We start from the raw sequence: 22,226 nt of genomic DNA on the forward strand, positions 1-22,226 counted from the left end.
TGCAAATCATGGGCTGGTGCCAACAAATCATGGGCTGGTGCCACCATATCATGGGCTGGTGCCAACAAATCATGGGCTGGTTCCACCATATCATGGGTTGGTGCCAACAGATCATGGGCTGGTGCCACCAGATCATGGGCTGGTGCCAACAGATAATGGGCTGCTGCCAACAAATCATGGGCTGGTGCCAACAGATCATGGGCTGGTGCCAACAAATCATGGGCTGGTGCCAACATATCATGGGCTGGTGCCAACAAATCATGGGCTGGTGCCAACAAATCATGGGCTGGTGCCAACAGATCATGGGCTGGTGCCTGCAAATCATGGGCTGGTGCCAACAAATCATGGGCTGGTGCCACCATATCATGGGCTGGTGCCAACAAATCATGGGCTTGTTCCACCATATCATGGGTTGGTGCCAACAGATCATGGGCTGGTGCCACCAGATCATGGGCTGGTGCCAACAGATAATGGGCTGGTGCCAACAAATCATGGGCTGGTGCCACCATATCATGGGCTGGTGCCAACAGATAATGGGCTGGTGCCAACATATCATGGGCTGGTGCCAACAGATAATGGGCTGGTGCCAACAGATCATGAGCTGGTGCCTGCAAATCATGGCCTGGTGCCAACAGATCATGGGCTGGTGCCAACAGATCATGGGTTGGTGCCAACAGATCATGGGCTGGTGCCAACAGATCATGGGCTGGTGCCAACAGATCATGGGTTGGTGCCAAAAGATCATGGGCTGGTGCCACCAGATCATGGGCTGGTGGCAACAGATAATGGGCTGGTGCCAACAAATCATGGGCTGGTGCCAACAAATCATGGGCTGGTGCCAGCAAATCATGGCCTGGTGCCAACAGATCATGAGCTGGTGCCTGCAAATCATGGCCTGGTGCCACCAATTCATGGGCTGGTGCCACCATATCATGGGCTGGTGCCAACAATTCATGGGTTGGTGCCAACAGATCATGGGCTGGTGCCATCAAATCATGTGCTTGTGCCAACAAATCATGGGCTGTTGCCAACAAATCATGGGCTGTTGCCAACATATCATGGGCTGGTTTATTAACAGGAGCCTGGTGGTTTATTAACAGGAGACTGGTGGTTTATTAACTGGTGGTTTATTAACAGGAGACTGGTGGTTTATTAACAGGAGACTGGTGGTTTATTAACAGGAGACTGGTGGTTTATTAACTGGTGGTTTATTAACAGGAGACTGGTGATTTATTAACAGGAGACTGGTGGTTTACTAACTGGAGACTGGTGGTTTGTTAACAGGAGACGGGTGGTTTATTAACTGGTGGTTTATTAACAGGAGACTGGTGGTTTATTAACAGGAGACTGGTGGTTTACTAACTGGAGACTGGTGGTTTGTTAACAGGAGACTGGTGGTTTATTAACTGGTGGTTTATTAACAGGAGACTGGTGGTTTATTAACAGGAGACTGGTGGTTTATTAACAGGAGACTGGTGGTTTATTAACTGGTGGTTTATTAACAGGAGACTGGTGGTTTATTAACAGGAGACTGGTGGTTTATTAACAGGAGACTGGTGGTTTATTAACTGGTGGTTTATTAACAGGAGACTGGTGGTTTATTGACAGGAGACTGGTGGTTTATTAACAGGAGACTGGTGGTTTATTAACAGGAGACTGGTGGTTTATTAACAGGAGACTGGTGGTTTATTAACAGGAGACTGGTGGTTTATTAACTGGTGGTTTATTAACAGGAGACTGGTGGTTTATTAACAGGAGACTGGTGGTTTATTAACAGGAGACTGGTGGTTTATTAACAGGAGACTGGTGGTTTATTAACTGGTGTTTCATTAACAGGAGACTGGTGGTTTATTAACAGGAGACTGGTGGTTTATTAACAGGAGACTGGTGGTTTATTAACAGGAGACTAGTGGTTTATTAACAGGAGACTGGTGGTTTATTAACAGGAGACTGATGGTTTATTAACAGGAGACTGGTTGTTTATTAACAGGAGACTGGTGGTTTATTAACAGGAGACTGATGGTTTATTAACAGGAGACTAGTGGTTTATTAACAGGAGACTGGTCATTTATTAACAGGAGACTGGTCGTTTATTAACAGGAGACTGGGGGTTTACTAACAGGAGACTGGTGGTTTATTAACAGGAGACTGGTGGTTTATTAACAGGAGACTGGTGGTTTATTAACAGGAGACTGGTGGTTTATTAACAGGAGACTGGTGGTTTATTAACAGGAGACCGATGGTTTATTAACAGGAGACTGGTGGTTTATTAACAGGAGACTGATGGTTTACTAACAGGAGACTGGTAGTTTACTAACAGGAGACTGGTGGTTTATTAACAGGAGACTGGTGGTTTATTAACAGGAGACTGGTGGTTTATTAACAGGAGACTGGTGGTTTATTAACAGGAGACTGGTGGTTTATTAACAGGAGACTGGTGGTTTATTAACAGGAGACTGGTGGTTTATTAACTGGTGGTTTATTAACAGGAGACTGGTCGTTTATTAACAGGAGACTGGTGGTTTATTAACAGGAGACTGGTGGTTTATTAACAGGAGACTGGTGGTTTATTAACAGGAGACTGGTGGTTTATTAACATGCTGTCCTCCAGCCCATGGTATCAGACATGTAGGACACGCTGTCCTCCAGCCCATGGTATCAGACATGTAGGACACGCTGTCCTCTAGCCCATGGTATGAGACATGTAGGACACGCTGTCCTCCAGCCCATGGTATAAGACATGTAGGACACGCTGTCGTCCAGCCCAGAGTATAAGACATATAGGACACGCAGTCCTCTAGCCCATGGTATAAGACATGTAGGACACGCTGTCCTCCAGCCCATGGTATAATACATGTAGGACACGCTGTCCTCTAGCCCATGGTATAATACATGTAGGACACGCTGTCCTCTAGCCCATGGTATAAGACATTTAGGACACGCTGTCCTCCAGCCCATGGTATAAGACATGTAGGACACGCTGTCCTCCAGCCCATGGTATAAGACATGTAGGACACGCAGTCCTCTAGCCCATGGTATAAGACATGTAGGACACGCTGTCCTCCAGCCCATGGTATAATACATGTAGGACACGCTGTCCTCTAGCCCATGGTATAATACATGTAGGACACGCTGTCCTCTAGCCCATGGTATAAGACATTTAGGACACGCTGTCCTCCAGCCCATGGTATAAGACATGTAGGACACGCTGTCCTCCAGCCCATGGTATAAGACATGTAGGACACGCTGTCCTCCAGCCCATGGTATAAGACATGTAGGACACGCTGTCCTCCAGCCCATGGTATAAGACATGTAGGACACGCTGTCCTCCAGCCCATGGTATAAGACATGTAGGACACGCTGTCCTCCAGCCCAGTGTATAAGACATGTAGGACACGCTGTCCTCCAGCCCATGGTATAAGACATGTAGGACACGCTGTCCTCCAGCCCAGGGTATAAGACATGTAGGACACGCTGTCCTGCAGCCCATGGTTTAAGACATGTAGGACACGCTGTCCTCCAGCCCATGGTATAAGACATGTAGGACACGCTGTCCTCCAGCCCCTGGTATAAGACATGTAGGACACGCTGTCCTCCAGCCCATGGTATAAGACATGTAGGACACGCTGTCCTCCAGCCCATTTGGTAACTGAGCAAGTTGAGGAGTAACCCTGGATTGTAAACTGTCATGGTCAAAACATATTGATACAACAATTACTAAGATGGGGAGAAGTCTGTCCATAATAAAGTGTTGCTCTACCTTCTTAACAACACTATCAACAAGGCAGATCCTACAGGCCCTAGTTCCTACCTTCTTAACAACACTATCAACAAGGCAGGTCCTACAGGCCCTAGTTTCTACCTTCTTAACAACACTATCAACAAGGCAGGTCCTACAGGCCCTAGTTTCTACCTTCTTAACAACACTATCAACAAGGCAGGTCCCACAGGCCCTAGTTTTGTCTGACCTGGACTACTGTTCAGTCGTGTGGTCAGGTGCCACAAAGAGGGACAGGGAAATTACATTTGTCTCAGAACAGGGCAGCACGGCTGGCCCTTAAATATACACAGAGAGCTAACATTAATAATATGCATGTCAATCTCTCCTGGCTCAAAGTGGAAGAGAGATTGACTTCATCACTACTTGTATTTATGAGAGGTATTGACATGTTGAAAGCACCGAGCTGTCTGTCTAAACTACTGGCACACAGCTCAGACACCCATGCATACCTTACAAGACATGCCACCAGAGGTCTCTTCACAGTCCCCAAGTCCAGAACAGACTATGAGTGTCACGGTTGTCTAAAGGAGCAGACCAAAGTGCAGTGTGGTTGTAGTTCCACATTTTATTAAATCCGTGAAACTTTGCAAAACATAAATAACTGAATCGACAAAACAACAAACCGTGACGCAGAGAGAAACAAACACTACTCAAAAATATAATAACCCACAAAATCCCAGGAAGAAAAACCCCTACTTAAATATGATCTCCAATTAGAGACAACGAGGACCAGCTGCCTCCAATTGGAGATCAACCTCCCCTCAAAAAAACATAGAAATAGAAAAACTAGAACTTAAACATAGAAATACAAAACATAGAAAAACACAAAACACCCCCTGTCACGCCCTGACCTACTCTACCATAGAAAATAACCTCTTACTATTGTCAGGACGTGACAATGGGAGGCACACAGTACTACATAGAGCCATGACTACATGGAACTCTATTCCACATCAGGTAACTGATGCAGCAGTAGAATCAGATTTTAAAAAACAGATAAAAAATACACCTTATGGAACAACGGGGACTGTGCAGCAACACGAACATAGGCACAGACACATGCACACACACACATGATAACATACGCACTATAAACACACACATACACAGTGGTATTGTGTTGTAGATATGTGGTAGTAGAGTAGGGGTCTGAGGGAACACAGTGTGTTGTAGATATGTGGTAGTGGTGGAGTAGGGGCCTGAGGGAACACAGTGTATTGTAGATATGTGGTAGTGGTGGAGTAGGGGCCTGAGGGAACACAGTGTATTGTAGATATGTGGTAGTGGTGGAGTAGGGGCCTGAGGGAACACAGTGTGTTGTAGATATGTGGTAGTAGAGTAGGGGTCTGAGGGAACACAGTGTATTGTAGATATGTGGTAGTAGAGTAGGGGCCTGAGGGAACACAGTGTATTGTAGATATGTGGTAGTAGAGTAGGGGCCTGAGGGAACACAGTGTATTGTAGATATGTGGTGGTAGAGGAGGGGCCTGAGGGAACACAGTGTATTGTAGATATGTGGTAGTAGAGTAGGGGCCTCAGGGAACACAGTGTATTGTAGATATGTGGTAGTAGAGTAGGGGTCTGAGGGAACACAGTGTATTGTAGATATGTGGTAGTAGAGTAGGGGCCTGAGGGAACACAGTGTATTGTAGATATGTGGTAGTGGTGGAGTAGGGGCCTGAGGGAACACAGTGTGTTGTAGATATGTGGTAGTAGAGTAGGGGCCTGAGGGAACACACTTAATGTGTTTTGAAATCTGTTGTGAATGTATTGTTATGTTTTTAGAATTGTATAACTGCGTTAATTTTGCTGGACCCCAGGAAGAGTAGCTGCTGCCTTGGCAGGAACTAATGGGGATCCATAATAAACCCGAGGAAGAGTAGCTGCTGCCTTGGCAGGAACTAATGGGGATCCATAATAAACCCCAGGAAGAGTAGCTGCTGCCTTGGCAGGAACTAATGGGGATCCATAATAAACCCCAGGAAGAGTATCATGGGCTGGTGCCAACAAATCATGGGCTGGTGCCAACAAATCATGGGCTGGTGCCAACAGATCATGGGCTGGTGCCTGCAAATCATGGGCTGGTGCCAACAAATCATGGGCTGGTGCCACCATATCATGGGCTGGTGCCAACAAATCATGGGCTTGTTCCACCATATCATGGGTTGGTGCCAACAGATCATGGGCTGGTGCCACCAGATCATGGGCTGGTGCCAACAGATAATGGGCTGGTGCCAACAAATCATGGGCTGGTGCCACCATATCATGGGCTGGTGCCAACAGATAATGGGCTGGTGCCAACATATCATGGGCTGGTGCCAACAGATAATGGGCTGGTGCCAACAGATCATGAGCTGGTGCCTGCAAATCATGGCCTGGTGCCAACAGATCATGGGCTGGTGCCAACAGATCATGGGTTGGTGCCAACAGATCATGGGCTGGTGCCAACAGATCATGGGCTGGTGCCAACAGATCATGGGTTGGTGCCAAAAGATCATGGGCTGGTGCCACCAGATCATGGGCTGGTGGCAACAGATAATGGGCTGGTGCCAACAAATCATGGGCTGGTGCCAACAAATCATGGGCTGGTGCCAGCAAATCATGGCCTGGTGCCAACAGATCATGAGCTGGTGCCTGCAAATCATGGCCTGGTGCCACCAATTCATGGGCTGGTGCCACCATATCATGGGCTGGTGCCAACAATTCATGGGTTGGTGCCAACAGATCATGGGCTGGTGCCATCAAATCATGTGCTTGTGCCAACAAATCATGGGCTGTTGCCAACAAATCATGGGCTGTTGCCAACATATCATGGGCTGGTAACACCAAATCATGGGCTGGTGCCAACAGATCATTGGCTGATGCCAACAGATCATGAGCTGGTGCCTGCAAATCATGGCCTGGTGCCACCAATTCATGGGCTGGTGCCAACAATTCATGGGTTGGTGCCAACAGATCATGGGCTGGTGCCAACAAATCATGGGCTGGTGCCAACATATCATGGGCTGGTGCCACCAAATCATGGGCTGGTGCCAACAGATCATGGGCTGGTGCCAACAGATCATGAGCTGGTGCCTGCAAATCATGGCCTGGTGCCACCAATTCATGGGCTGGTGCCAACAATTCATGGGTTGGTGCCAACAGATCATGGGCTGGTGCCAACAAATCATGGGCTGGTGCCAACAAATCATGGGCTGGTTTACTAACAGGAGACTGGTGGTTTACTAACAGGAGACTGGTGGTTTATTAACAGGAGACTGGTTGTTTATTAACATGAGACCTGTGGTTTACTAACAGGAGACTGGTGGTTTATTAACAGGAGACTGGTGGTTTATTAACTGGTGGTTTATTAACAGGAGACTGGTGGTTTATAAACAGGAGACTGGTGGTTTACTAACAGGAGACTGGTAGTTTACTAACAGGAGACTGGTGGTTTATTAACAGGAGACTGGTGGTTTATTAACAGGAGACTGGTGGTTTATTAACAGGAGACTGGTGGTTTATTAACAGGAGACTGGTGGTTTATTAACAGGAGACTGGTGGTTTATTAACTGGTGGTTTATTAACAGGAGACTGGTGGTTTATTAACAGGAGACTGGTGGTTTATTAACAGGAGACTGGTGGTTTATTAACTGGTGGTTTATTAACAGGAGACTGGTGATTTATTAACAGGAGACTGGTGGTTTACTAACTGGAGACTGGTGGTTTGTTAACAGGAGACGGGTGGTTTATTAACTGGTGGTTTATTAACAGGAGACTGGTGGTTTATTAACAGGAGACTGGTGGTTTACTAACAGGAGACTGGTGGTTTATTAACAGGAGACTGGTGGTTTATTAACTGGTGGTTTATTAACAGGAGACTGGTGATTTATTAACAGGAGACTGGTGGTTTACTAACTGGAGACTGGTGGTTTGTTAACAGGAGACTGGTGGTTTATTAACTGGTGGTTTATTAACAGGAGACTGGTGGTTTATTAACAGGAGACTGGTGGTTTATTAACAGGAGACTGGTGGTTTATTAACAGGAGACTGGTGGTTTATTAACAGGAGACTGGTGGTTTATTAACTGGTGGTTTATTAACAGGAGACTGGTGGTTTATTAACAGGAGACTGGTGGTTTATTAACAGGAGACTGGTGGTTTATTAACTGGTGGTTTATTAACAGGAGACTGGTGGTTTATTGACAGGAGACTGGTGGTTTATTAACAGGAGACTGGTGGTTTATTAACAGGAGACTGGTGGTTTATTAACAGGAGACTGGTGGTTTATTAACAGGAGACTGGTGGTTTATTAACTGGTGGTTTATTAACAGGAGACTGGTGGTTTATTAACAGGAGACTGGTGGTTTATTAACAGGAGACTGGTGGTTTATTAACAGGAGACTGGTGGTTTATTAACTGGTGGTTCATTAACAGGAGACTGGTGGTTTATTAACAGGAGACTGGTGGTTTATTAACAGGAGACTGGTGGTTTATTAACAGGAGACTGGTGGTTTATTAACAGGAGACTGGTGGTTTATTAACAGGAGACTGGTGGTTTATTAACAGGAGACTGGTGGTTTATTAACAGGAGACTGGTGGTTTATTAACTGGTGGTTTATTAACAGGAGACTGGTCGTTTATTAACAGGAGACTGGTCGTTTATTAACAGGAGACTGGGGGTTTACTAACAGGAGACTGGTGGTTTACTAACAGGAGACTGGTAGTTTACTAACAGGAGACTGGTGGTTTATTAACAGGAGACTGGTGGTTTATTAACAGGAGACTGGTGGTTTATTAACAGGAGACTGGTGGTTTATTAACAGGAGACTGGTGGTTTATTAACAGGAGACTGGTGGTTTATTAACAGGAGACTGGTGGTTTATTAACAGGAGACTGGTGGTTTATTAACTGGTGGTTTATTAACAGGAGACTGGTCGTTTATTAACAGGAGACTGGTCGTTTATTAACAGGAGACTGGGGGTTTACTAACAGGAGACTGGTGGTTTATTAACAGGAGACTGGTGGTTTATTAACAGGAGACTGGTGGTTTATTAACAGGAGACTGGTGGTTTATTAACACGAGACTGGTGGTTTATTACCAGGAGACTGGTGGTTTATTAACTGGTGGTTTATTAACAGGAGACTGGTGGTTTATTACCAGGAGACTGGTGGTTTATTAACTGGTGGTTTATTAACAGGAGACTGGTGGTTTACTAACAGGAGACTGGTGGTTTACTAACAGGAGACTGGTGGTTTATTAACAGGAGACTGGTGGTTTATTAACTGGTGGTTTATTAACAGGAGACTGGTGGTTTATAAACAGGAGACTGGTGGTTTACTAACAGGTGGTTTACTAACAGGAGACTGGGGTTTATTAACAGGAGACTGGTGGTTTATTGACTGGTGGTTTATTAACAGGAGACTGGTGGTTTATTAACAGGAGACTGGTGTTTTTTTAACTGGTGGTTTATTAACAGGAGACTGGTGATTTATTAACAGGAGACTGGTGGTTTACTAACTGGAGACTGGTTGTTTGTTAACAGGAGACGGGTGGTTTATTAACTGGTGGTTTATTAACAGGAGACTGGTGGTTTATTAACAGGAGACTGGTGGTTTACTAACAGGAGACTGGTGGTTTATTAACAGGAGACTGGTGGTTTATTAACTGGTGGTTTATTAACAGGAGACTGGTGATTTATTAACAGGAGACTGGTGGTTTACTAACTGGAGACTGGTGGTTTGTTAACAGGAGACTGGTGGTTTATTAACTGGTGGTTTATTAACAGGAGACTGGTGGTTTATTAACAGGAGACTGGTGGTTTATTAACAGGAGACTGGTGGTTTATTAACAGGAGACTGGTGGTTTATTAACTGGTGGTTCATTAACAGGAGACTGGTGGTTTATTAACAGGAGACTGGTGGTTTATTAACAGGAGACTGGTGGTTTATTAACAGGAGACTAGTGGTTTATTAACAGGAGACTGGTGGTTTATTAACAGGGTACTGATGGTTTATTAACAGGAGACTGGTTGTTTATTAACAGGAGACTGGTGGTTTATTAACAGGAGACTGATGGTTTATTAACAGGAGACTGGTGGTTTATTAACAGGAGACTGGTGGTTTACTAACAGGAGACTTTTGGTTTACTAACAGGAGACTGGTGGTTTATTAACAGGAGACTGGTCGTTTATTAACAGGAGACTGGTGGTTTATTAACAGGAGACTGATGGTTTATTAACAGGAGACTGGTGGTTTATTAACAGGAGACTGATGGTTTACTAACAGGAGACTGGTAGTTTACTAACAGGAGACTGGTGGTTTATTAACAGGAGACTGGTGGTTTATTAACAGGAGACTGGTGGTTTATTAACAGGAGACTGGTGGTTTATTAACAGGAGACTGGTGGTTTATTAACAGGAGACTGGTGGTTTATTAACAGGAGACTGGTGGTTTATTAACTGGTGGTTTATTAACAGGAGACTGGTGGTTTATTAACAGGAGACTGGTGGTTTATTAACAGGAGACTGGTCGTTTATTAACAGGAGACTGGTCGTTTATTAACAGGAGACTGGGGGTTTACTAACAGGAGACTGGTGGTTTACTAACAGGAGACTGGTGGTTTACTAACAGGAGACTGGTGGTTTATTAACTGGTGGTTTATTAACAGGAGACTGGTGATTTATTAACAGGAGACTGGTGGTTTACTAACTGGAGACTGGTGGTTTGTTAACAGGAGACGGGTGGTTTATTAACTGGTGGTTTATTAACAGGAGACTGGTGGTTTATTAACAGGAGACTGGTGGTTTACTAACAGGAGACTGGTGGTTTATTAACAGGAGACTGTTTGTTTATTAACTGGTGGTTTATTAACAGGAGACTGGTGATTTATTAACAGGAGACTGGTGGTTTACTAACTGGAGACTGGTGGTTTGTTAACAGGAGACTGGTGGTTTATTAACTGGTGGTTTATTAACAGGAGACTGGTGGTTTATTAACAGGAGACTGGTGGTTTATTAACAGGAGACTGGTGGTTTATTAACAGGAGACTGGTGGTTTATTAACAGGAGACTGGTGGTTTATTAACAGGAGACTGATGGTTTATTAACAGGAGACTGGTGGTTTATTAACAGGAGACTGATGGTTTACTAACAGGAGACTGGTAGTTTACTAACAGGAGACTGGTGGTTTATTAACAGGAGACTGGTGGTTTATTAACAGGAGACTGGTGGTTTATTAACAGGAGACTGGTGGTTTATTAACAGGAGACTGGTGGTTTATTAACTGGTGGTTTATTAACAGGAGACTGGTGGTTTATTAACAGGAGACTGGTCGTTTATTAACAGGAGACTGGGGGTTTACTAACAGGAGACTGGTGGTTTATTAACAGGAGACTGGTGGTTTATTAACAGGAGACTGGTGGTTTATTAACAGGAGACTGGTGGTTTATTAACACGAGACTGGTGGTTTATTACCAGGAGACTGGTGGTTTATTAACTGGTGGTTTATTAACAGGAGACTGGTGGTTTATTACCAGGAGACTGGTGGTTTATTAACTGGTGGTTTATTAACAGGAGACTGGTGGTTTACTAACAGGAGACTGGTGGTTTACTAACAGGAGACTGGTGGTTTATTAACTGGTGGTTTATTAACAGGAGACTGGTGGTTTATTGACAGGAGACTGGTGGTTTATTAACAGGAGACTGGTGGTTTATTAACAGGAGACTGGTGGTTTATTAACAGGGGACTGGTGGTTTATTAACTGGTGGTTTATTAACAGGAGACTGGTGGTTTATTAACAGGAGACTGGTGGTTTATTAACAGGAGACTGGTGGTTTATTAACAGGAGACTGGTGGTTTATTAACTGGTGGTTCATTAACAGGAGACTGGTGGTTTATTAACAGGAGACTGGTGGTTTATTAACAGGAGACTGGTGGTTTATTAACAGGAGACTGATGGTTTACTAACAGGAGACTGGTGGTTTATTAACAGGAGACTGATGGTTTATTAACAGGAGACTGGTGGTTTATTAACAGGAGACTGGTCGTTTATTAACAGGAGACTGGGGGTTTACTAACAGGAGACTGGTGGTTTATTAACAGGAGACTGGTGGTTTATTAACAGGAGACTGGTGGTTTATTAACAGGAGACTGGTGGTTTATTAACAGGAGACTGGTGGTTTATTATCAGGAGACTGGTGGTTTATTAACTGGTGGTTTACTAACAGGAGACTGGTGGTTTATTAACAGGAGACTGGTGGTTTATTAACAGGAGACTGGTGGTTTACAAACTGGAGACTGGTGGTTTATTAACAGGAGACTGGTGGTTTATTAACATGCTGTCCTCCAGCCCATGGTATCAGACATGTAGGACACGCTGTCCTCCAGCCCATGGTATCAGACATGTAGGACACGCTGTCCTCTAGCCCATGGTATGAGACATGTAGGACACGCTGTCCTCCAGCCCATGGTATAAGACATGTAGGACACGCTGTCCTCCAGTCCATGGTATAAGACATGTAGGACACGCTGTCGTCCAGCCCAGAGTATAAGACATATAGGACACGCAGTCCTCCAGCCCATGGTATAAGACATGTAGGACACGCTGTCCTCCAGCCCATGGTATAATACATGTAGGACACGCTGTCCTCTAGCCCATGGTATAATACATGTAGGACACGCTGTCCTCTAGCCCATGGTATAAGACATTTAGGACACGCTGTCCTCCAGCCCATGGTATAAGACATGTAGGACACGCTGTCCTCCAGCCCATGGTATAAGACATGTAGGACACGCTGTCCTCCAGCCCATGGTATAAGACATGTAGGACACGCTGTCCTCCAGCCCATGGTATAAGACATGTAGGACACGCTGTCCTCCAGCCCATGGTATAAGACATGTAGGACACGCTGTCCTCCAGCCCAGTGTATAAGACATGTAGGACACGCTGTCCTCCAGCCCATGGTATAAGACATGTAGGACACGCTGTCCTCCAGCCCAGGGTATAAGACATGTAGGACACGCTGTCCTGCAGCCCATGGTTTAAGACATGTAGGACACGCTGTCCTCCAGCCCATGGTATAAGACATGTAGGATACGCTGTCCTCCAGCCCCTGGTATAAGACATGTAGGACACGCTGTCCTCCAGCCCATGGTATAAGACATGTAGGACACGCTGTCCTCCAGCCCATTTGGTAACTGAGCAAGTTGAGGAGTAACCCTGGATTGTAAACTGTCATGGTCAAAACATATTGATACAACAATTACTAAGATGGGGAGAAGTCTGTCCATAATAAAGTGTTGCTCTACCTTCTTAACAACACTATCAACAAGGCAGGTCCTACAGGCCCTAGTTTCTACCTTCTTAACAACACTATCAACAAGGCAGGTCCTACAGGCCCTAGTTTCTACCTTCTTAACAACACTATCAACAAGGCAGGTCCCACAGGCCCTAGTTTTGTCTGACCTGGACTACTGTTCAGTCGTGTGGTCAGGTGCCACAAAGAGGGACATAGGGAAATTACATTTGTCTCAGAACAGGGCAGCACGGCTGGCCCTTAAATATACACAGAGAGCTAACATTAATAATATGCATGTCAATCTCTCCTGGCTCAAAGTGGAAGAGAGATTGACTTCATCACTACTTGTATTTATGAGAGGTATTGACATGTTGAAAGCACCGAGCTGTCTGTCTAAACTACTGGCACACAGCTCAGACACCCATGCATACCTTACAAGACATGCCACCAGAGGTCTCTTCACAGTCCCCAAGTCCAGAACAGACTATGAGTGTCACGGTTGTCTAAAGGAGCAGACCAAAGTGCAGTGTGGTTGTAGTTCCACATTTTATTAAATCCGTGAAACTTTGCAAAACATAAATAACTGAATCGACAAAACAACAAACCGTGACGCAGAGAGAAACAAACACTACTCAAAAATATAATAACCCACAAAATCCCAGGAAGAAAAACCCCTACTTAAATATGATCTCCAATTAGAGACAACGAGGACCAGCTGCCTCCAATTGGAGATCAACCTCCCCTCAAAAAAACATAGAAATAGAAAAACTAGAACTTAAACATAGAAATACAAAACATAGAAAAACACAAAACACCCCCTGTCACGCCCTGACCTACTCTACCATAGAAAATAACCTCTTACTATGGTCAGGACGTGACAATGGGAGGCACACAGTACTACATAGAGCCATGACTACATGGAACTCTATTCCACATCAGGTAACTGATGCAGCAGTAGAATCAGATTTTAAAAAACAGATAAAAAATACACCTTATGGAACAACGGGGACTGTGCAGCAACACGAACATAGGCACAGACACATGCACACACACACATGATAACATACGCACTATAAACACACACATACACAGTGGTTTTGTGTTGTAGATATGTGGTAGTAGAGTAGGGGTCTGAGGGAACACAGTGTGTTGTAGATATGTGGTAGTGGTGGAGTAGGGGCCTGAGGGAACACAGTGTATTGTAGATATGTGGTAGTGGTGGAGTAGGGGCCTGAGGGAACACAGTGTGTTGTAGATATGTGGTAGTGGTGGAGTAGGAGCCTGAGGGAACACAGTGTGTTGTAGATATGTGGTAGTAGAGTAGGGGTCTGAGGGAACACAGTGTATTGTAGATATGTGGTAGTAGAGTAGGGGCCTGAGGGAACACAGTGTATTGTAGATATGTGGTAGTAGAGTAGGGGCCTGAGGGAACACAGTGTATTGTATATATGTGGTAGTAGAGGAGGGGCCTGAGGGAACACAGTGTATTGTAGATATGTGGTAGTAGAGTAGGGGCCTCAGGGAACACAGTGTATTGTAGATATGTGGTAGTAGAGTAGGGGTCTGAGGGAACACAGTGTATTGTAGATATGTGGTAGTAGAGTAGGGGCCTGAGGGAACACACTTAATGTGTTTTGAAATCTGTTGTGAATGTATTGTTATGTTTTTAGAATTGTATAACTGCGTTAATTTTGCTGGACCCCAGGAAGAGTAGCTGCTGCCTTGGCAGGAACTAATGGGGATCCATAATAAACCCGAGGAAGAGTAGCTGCTGCCTTGGCAGGAACTAATGGGGATCCATAATAAACCCCAGGAAGAGTAGCTGCTGCCTTGGCAGGAACTAATGGGGATCCATAATAAACCCCAGGAAGAGTAGCTGCTGCCTTGGCAGGAACTAAAGGGATCCATAATAAACCCCAGGAAGAGTAGCTGCTGCCTTGGCAGGAACTAATGGGAATACATAATAAATACAAATACAAATACCCTATTTTGAGAGTAAAATATAACAAAAATAGCCTAATTGTCATCCTCAAATGTATGACAATCACTGGATTAGGTTGTATATTAAAATATTTTCAATCATGCATTCCTGCTTGGACAGATGTGACAACATATTTACTAAATACCATGTGAGAAGTCAATTACACCTCTTAATAAAGCATTATGAATGACTTTATAATGACGTTATAAGATGATGACTTAAATGTATTCTATTGTGTAATGCAGCTGATTTTGTTTGGTGGGGTTGCCAACAAATCATGGGCTGGTGCCAACAAATCATGGGCTGGTGCCAACAAATCATGGGCTGGTGCCAACAGATCATGGGCTGGTGCCTGCAAATCATGGGCTGGTGCCAACAAATCATGGGCTGGTGCCACCATATCATGGGCTGGTGCCAACAAATCATGGGCTGGTTCCACCATATCATGGGTTGGTGCCAACAGATCATGGGTTGGTGCCAACAGATCATGGGCTGGTGCCACCAGATCATGGGCTGGTGCCAACAGATAATGGGCTGGTGCCAACAAATCATGGGCTGGTGCCACCATATCATGGGCTGGTGCCAACAGATAATGGGCTGGTGCCAACAAATCATGGGCTGGTGCCAACAGATAATGGGCTGGTGCCAACAGATCATGAGCTGGTGCCTGCAAATCATGGCCTGGTGCCAACAGATCATGGGCTGGTGCCAACAGATCATGGGTTGGTGCCAACAGATCATGGGCTGGTGCCAACAGATCATGGGCTGGTGCCAACAGATCATGGGTTGGTGCCAAAAGATCATGGGCTGGTGCCACCAGATCATGGGCTGGTGCCAACAGATAATGGGCTGGTGCCAACAAATCATGGGCTGGTGCCAACAAATCATGGGCTGGTGCCAGCAAATCATGGCCTGGTGCCAACAGATCATGAGCTGGTGCCTGCAAATCATGGCCTGGTGCCACCAATTCATGGGCTGATGCCACCATATCATGGGCTGGTGCCAACAATTCATGGGTTGGTGCCAACAGATCATGGGCTGGTGCCAACAAATCATGGGCTGGTGCCAACAAATCATGGGCTGGTGCCAACAGATCATGGGCTGGTGCCAACAAATCATGGGCTGGTGCCAACATATCATGGGCTGGTGCCAACAAATCATGTGCTGGTGCCAACAACTCATGGGCTGTTGCCAACAAATCATGGGCTGTTGCCAACATATCATGGGCTGGTGCCACCAAATCATGGGCTGGTGCCAACAGATCATGGGCTGGTGCCAACAGATCATGGGCTGATGCCAACAGATCATGACCTGGTGCCTGCAAATCATGGCCTGGTGCCACCAATTCATGGGCTGGTGCCAACAATTCATGGGTTGGTGCCAACAGATCATGGGCTGGTGCCAACAAATCATGGGCTGGTGCCAACATATCATGGGCTGGTGCCACCAAATCATGGGCTGGTGCCAACAGATCATGGGCTGGTGCCAACAGATCATGAGCTGGTGCCTGCAAATCATGGCCTGGTGCCACCAATTCATGGGCTGGTGCCAACAATTCATGGGTTGGTGCCAACAGATCATGGGCTGGTGCCAACAAATCATGGGCTGGTGCCAACAAATCATGGGCTGGTGCCAACAGATCATGGGCTGGTGCCAACAAATCATGTGCTGGTGCCAACATATCATGGGCTGATGCCACCAAATCATGGGCTGGTGCCAAAAGATCATGGGCTGGTGCCAACAGATAATGGGCTGGTGCCAACAGATCATGAGTTGATGCCTGCAAATCATGGGCTGGTGCCAAAAGATCATGGGCTGGTGCCAACAGATCATGGGCTGGTGCCAACAGATCATGGGCTGGTGCCAAAAGATCATGGGCTGGTGCCACCAGATCATGGGCTGGTGCCAACAGATAATGGGCTGGTGCCAACAAATCATGGGATGGTGCCAACAAATCATGGGCTGGTGCCAACAGATCATGAGCTGGTGCCTGCAAATCATGGCCTGGTGCCAACAGATCATGAGCTGGTGCCTGCAAATCATGGCCTGGTGCCACCAATTCATGGGCTGGTGCCACCATATAATGGGCTGGTGCCAACAATTCATGGGTTGGTGCCAACAGATCATGGGCTGGTGCCAACAAATCATTGGCTGGTGCCAACAGATCATGGGCTGGTGCCAACAAATCATGGGCTGGTGCCAACATATCATGGGCTGGTGCCAACACATCATGGGCTGGTGCCAACAAATCATGGGCTGGTGCCAACAGATCATGGGCTGGTGCCTGCAAATCATGGGCTGGTGCCAACAAATCATGGGCTGGTGCCACCATATCATGGGCTGGTGCCAACAAATCATGGGCTGGTTCCACCATATCATGGATTGGTGCGAACAGATCATGGGCTGGTGCCACCAGATCATGGGCTGGTGCCAACAGATAATGGGCTGGTGCCAACAAATCATGGGCTGGTGCCACCATATCATGGGCTGGTGCCAACAGATAATGGGCTGGTGCCAACAAATCATGGGCTGGTGCCAACAGATAATGGGCTGGTGCCAACAGATCATGAGCTGGTGCCTGCAAATCATGGCCTGGTGCCAACAGATCATGGGCTGGTGCCAACAGATCATGGGCTGGTGCCAACAGATCATGGGCTGGTGCCAACAGATCATGGGTTGGTGCCAAAAGATCATGGGCTGGTGCCACCAGATCATGGGCTGGTGCCAACAGATAATGGGCTGGTGCCAACAAATCATGGGCTGGTGCTAACAAATCATGGGCTGGTGCCAACAGATCATGAGCTGGTGCCTGCAAATCATGGCCTGGTGCCAACAGATAATGAGCTGGTGCCTACAAATCATGGCCTGGTGCCACCAATTCATGGGCTGGTGCCACCATATCATGGGCTGGTGCCAACAATTCATGGGTTGGTGCCAACAGATCATGGGCTGGTGCCAACAAATCATGGGCTGGTGCCAACAGATCATGGGCTGGTGCCAACAGATCATGGGCTGGTGCCAACAAATCATGGGCTGGTGCCAACATATCATGGGCTGGTGCCAACAAATCATGTGCTGGTGCCAACAAATCATGGGCTGTTGCCAACAAATCATGGGCTGTTGCCAACATATCATGGGCTGGTGCCACCAATTCATGGGCTGGTGCCACCATATCATGGGCTGGTGCCAACAGATCATGGGCTGGTGCCAACAGATCATGGGCTTCTGCCAACAAATCATGGGCTGGTGCCAACAAATCATGGGCTGGTGCCAACAGATCATGGGCTGGTGCCAACAAATCATGGGCTGGTGCCAACATATAATGTGCTGGTGCCAACAAATCATTTGCTGGTGCCAACAAATCATGGGCTGTTGCCAACAAATCATGGGCTGGTGCCAACATATCATGGGCTGATGCCACCAAATTATGGGCTGGTGCCAACAAATCATGGGCTGGTGCCAACAAATCATGGGCTGGTGCCACCAAATCATGGGCTGTTGCCACCAACTGAAAAAGTTAGTGAGCCCAGTGAGACCAGTGGAAAATGTTGGTCTGGATCCCTGAGTTTACAAGAGATAAGAACATGATTGAAAAGACAATAATTCTTAAACATTTGATATGAGCATTTCCCCCCCCATGTCCTTACTTATCCTCAGGTGGTGCTGCCCATGCTATGCAGCTACATGTCTCACTGGTGGGAGCACGGCCCAGAAAACAACCCTCCAGAGACTGCAGACAGCTGCTGTACTCACCTCACCTCAGACCACATGAATAGTCTCCTGGGTAACATCCTGAAGATCATCTATAATAACCTGGGGATCGACGAGGGGGCCTGGATGAAACGACTCGCAGGTAGAGAGACACACACCTTTTTACCTGCCACATGGTCAAAAGCACTTTAGCCTACTTGTCAATGTCTTGGTTGTTATGTGTGTGTGTGTGTGTGTAGTTACCACGACGTCGTATGTCGTCAGAGGGGGGGGGGATCGTGAGCAATAATCATATATGCACATAGAATTGAATTTCACTGTTTGTACTGAAACTGTCTTCCTTAGGAAGAAGCCCACTGTGGGCAGGCCACTCAGTAGCATTGAGTCAAAGGTAAATGTCATTGACATGTCTATCTCGGATCCTTAAAAACAATCAAGTAACCCAGAAAAGGACAAAAAATAGCCCATATTAACATATGTAGCTTGAGAAATAAGGTTCATACATTCATATTCTGGCCATCTCTGAAACACACTTAGATAATTCATTTGATGCAGCAGTAGCATGGTTATAGAATATACAGGAAAGATTGATAATTCCTTTGATGCAGCTGTATCTATACATGGTTATAGAATATACAGGAAAGATTGAAATGCAAATGGGGGAGGTATTACCATGCACATACAGAGTCATATTCCTGTTAGGCTGAGAGAGGATCTCATGTCAGATGATGTGGAAGTAATACGGCTCCAGGCCACTGGTGGATGGTGGGATGGAGCTATAGGAAGACGGGCTCATTGTAATGGCCGGAATGGAATAAAAGGAACGGAGTCAAACAAAGGGGGTTTCCATACCGTTCTATTTATGCCGTTCCAGCCGTTACAATGAGCCCATCCTCCTATTGCTCCTCCCACCAGCCTCCACTGCTACCGGTTCATCTGCCTCACCTAAAGCCTATTCTCGTAGGAAGTTGCTATAAACCACAGAGTGTTAAAAGTCAATATTTGGACTACATGTGTGAAATGCTTGATTATGTATGTGATATCAACAGGGAAGTATATTTTCTGGGTGACCCTAAATATTGACTGGTTGACATCAAGCTGCCCACTCAAAAGTAAGTTTCAAACTGTAACTGATGCCTGCTTACCTGGTTCAGGTTATCAGTCAACCTACCGGGGTATTTACAAACAGCATAGGAATGAAATCATCCGCATGTATTGATCAAATCTTCACTAACGCTGCAGAAATCCACTCTAAAGCAGTATCCAAATCCATCTGACGCAGCGGTCATAATATAGTAGCTATATATAGGAAAACCAAAGTTACAAAGGCTGGAGATAAAATTGTGTGTACGCGATCATACAAGAGGTGTTGTAGTGATTCCAATGTCGAAGATGTGAAAAAATATTTGTTGATCTGACGTGTGTAATGAGGAACAACCTGACGACGCACTTGGAATATTTATGAATCTGCTTCTTCCTGTTACTGATAGGCATGTGCCGATCAGGAAACTGACTGTTAGAACTGTCACTTCCTGTTACTGATACGCATGTGCCCATCACGAAACTGACTGTTAGAACTGCCACTTCCTGTTACTGATAGGCATGTGCCCATCACGAAACTGACTGTTAGAACTGCCACTTCCTGTTACTGATAGGCATGTGCCGATCAGGAAACTGACTGTTAGAACTGACACTTCCTGTTACTGATAGGCATGTGCTGATCACGAAACTGACTGTTAGAACTGACACTTCCTGTTACTGATAGGCATGTGCCGATCACGAAACTGACTGTTAGAACTGACACTTCCTGTTACTGATAGGCATGTGCCCATCAGGAAACTGACTGTTAGAACTGACACTTCCTGTTACTAATAGGCATGTGCCCATCACGAAACTGACTGTTAGAACTGACACTTCCTGTTACTGATAGGCATGTGCCCATCACGAAACTGACTGTTAGAAGTGCCACTTCCTGTTACTGATAGGCATGTGCCCATCACGAAACTGACTGTTAGAACTGCCAAATCCCCCATGGATAGATGATGATTTGAAAAACTGTGTGTCTGAGAGTGGCGAGGCGAAGGGAATACCAAATTAGTCAAACAACACAGCAGATTGACAAACATACAGTATATTGTGAAATCATGTAACTAAACAGACGGTGTGTTCCCTCAGGCCTGGAGGGAGGCAAAGGTCATTCCGCTGCCCAGAAATAGCAGAGCCCTCTTTAATGGTTCAACACAGCTGCCCAATCAGTCGGTTACCAGTGCTTAGCAAACGTTTGGAGAGAAAAAAAATGGTGTTTGACCAAATACAGGTATTTTACAGAATTAACAAATTAACAACAAGACTTTCAGCATGCTTATAGGGAAGGGCACTCAACATGCTCGGCGCTGACACAAATGACTGATGATTGGCTGAAAGAAATTGATTGAAAAAATATTGTGGGAGCTGTTTTGTTAGACTTCAGTGTAGTTTTTGATGTCATCGATCATAACCTATTGTTGAAAAAAAATGTAGGTGTTATGGATTTGCATCCTCTGTCTTATTATGGATTGAGAGTTACCTATCTAATAGAACATAGAGTTTTTTCTAATGGAAGCTTCTCTAATACAAATTCAGTTGAGTGTGGTGTACCACAGGGCAGCTGGCTAGGGCCATTATTGTTTTCTGTTTTTACTCATGACCTCCCACTGACCATGAATAAAGCCTGTGTGTCTATGTACGCTGACGACTCAACCGTGTAGATGTCGACTGCAACAATACAATAAATAACTGACACCCTTAACCTGTTAGGGCTAGGGGGCAGTATTGACACGGCTGGATAAAAAACATACCCGATTTAATCTGGTTACCACTCCTACCCAGTAACTAGAATATGCATATACTTATTACATATGGATAGAAAACACCCTACATTTTCTAAAACTGTTTGAATGGTGTCTGTGAGTATAACAGAACTCAAATGGCAGGTCAAAACCTGAGAGATTCCTTTACAGGAAGTGGCCTGTCTGACCATTTCTTGAACTTCTTTTCCATCTCTATCATTTACTAAGGATCTCTGCTCTAACGTGACACTTCCCACGTCGTCCATAGGCGCTCAGAGCCCGGGAAAAAACAGAATGTCGTCATTCCAGCCCCAGGCTGAAACACATTATCGCCTTTCTCAAGTGGCCGATCAAGGGACACTGGGCTTAGGCGCGTGACCCGACCGCCCCCGCCTTTGGGATTTGTTCCTCTGTTTGCCGAAAAGGAGATTCCCTGTCGGAATATTATCGCTTTTCTACGAGAAAAATGTCGTAAAAATTGATTTTAAACAGCGGTTGACATGCTTCGAAAGTACGGTAATGGAATATTTAGAATTTTATTGTCACGAATTGCGCCATGCGCGCGACACTTCTTTACTATTTCGGATAGTGTCTGGAACGCACGAACAAAACGCCGCTATTCGGATATAACGATGGATTATTTTGGAC

At 45.7% G+C, this 22,226-nt stretch overlaps 1 protein-coding gene across 1 annotated transcript in view; it reads left to right on the forward strand.

Moving 5' to 3' along the window:
* Positions 1–22,226, forward strand: part of LOC106592449 (ryanodine receptor 2-like) — a 128,571-nt gene that overhangs the window by 79,681 nt on the left and 26,664 nt on the right. Inside the window, exon 4 of the mRNA XM_045700572.1 lies at positions 18,697–18,892. Within this exon, the coding sequence (XP_045556528.1) occupies positions 18,697–18,892 (196 nt within the window). The remainder of the gene's footprint in view (positions 1–18,696; positions 18,893–22,226) is intronic.

This window comes from Salmo salar, chromosome ssa18 (genome assembly GCF_905237065.1).
Source record: "Salmo salar chromosome ssa18, Ssal_v3.1, whole genome shotgun sequence".
NCBI lineage: Eukaryota > Metazoa > Chordata > Actinopteri > Salmoniformes > Salmonidae > Salmo > Salmo salar.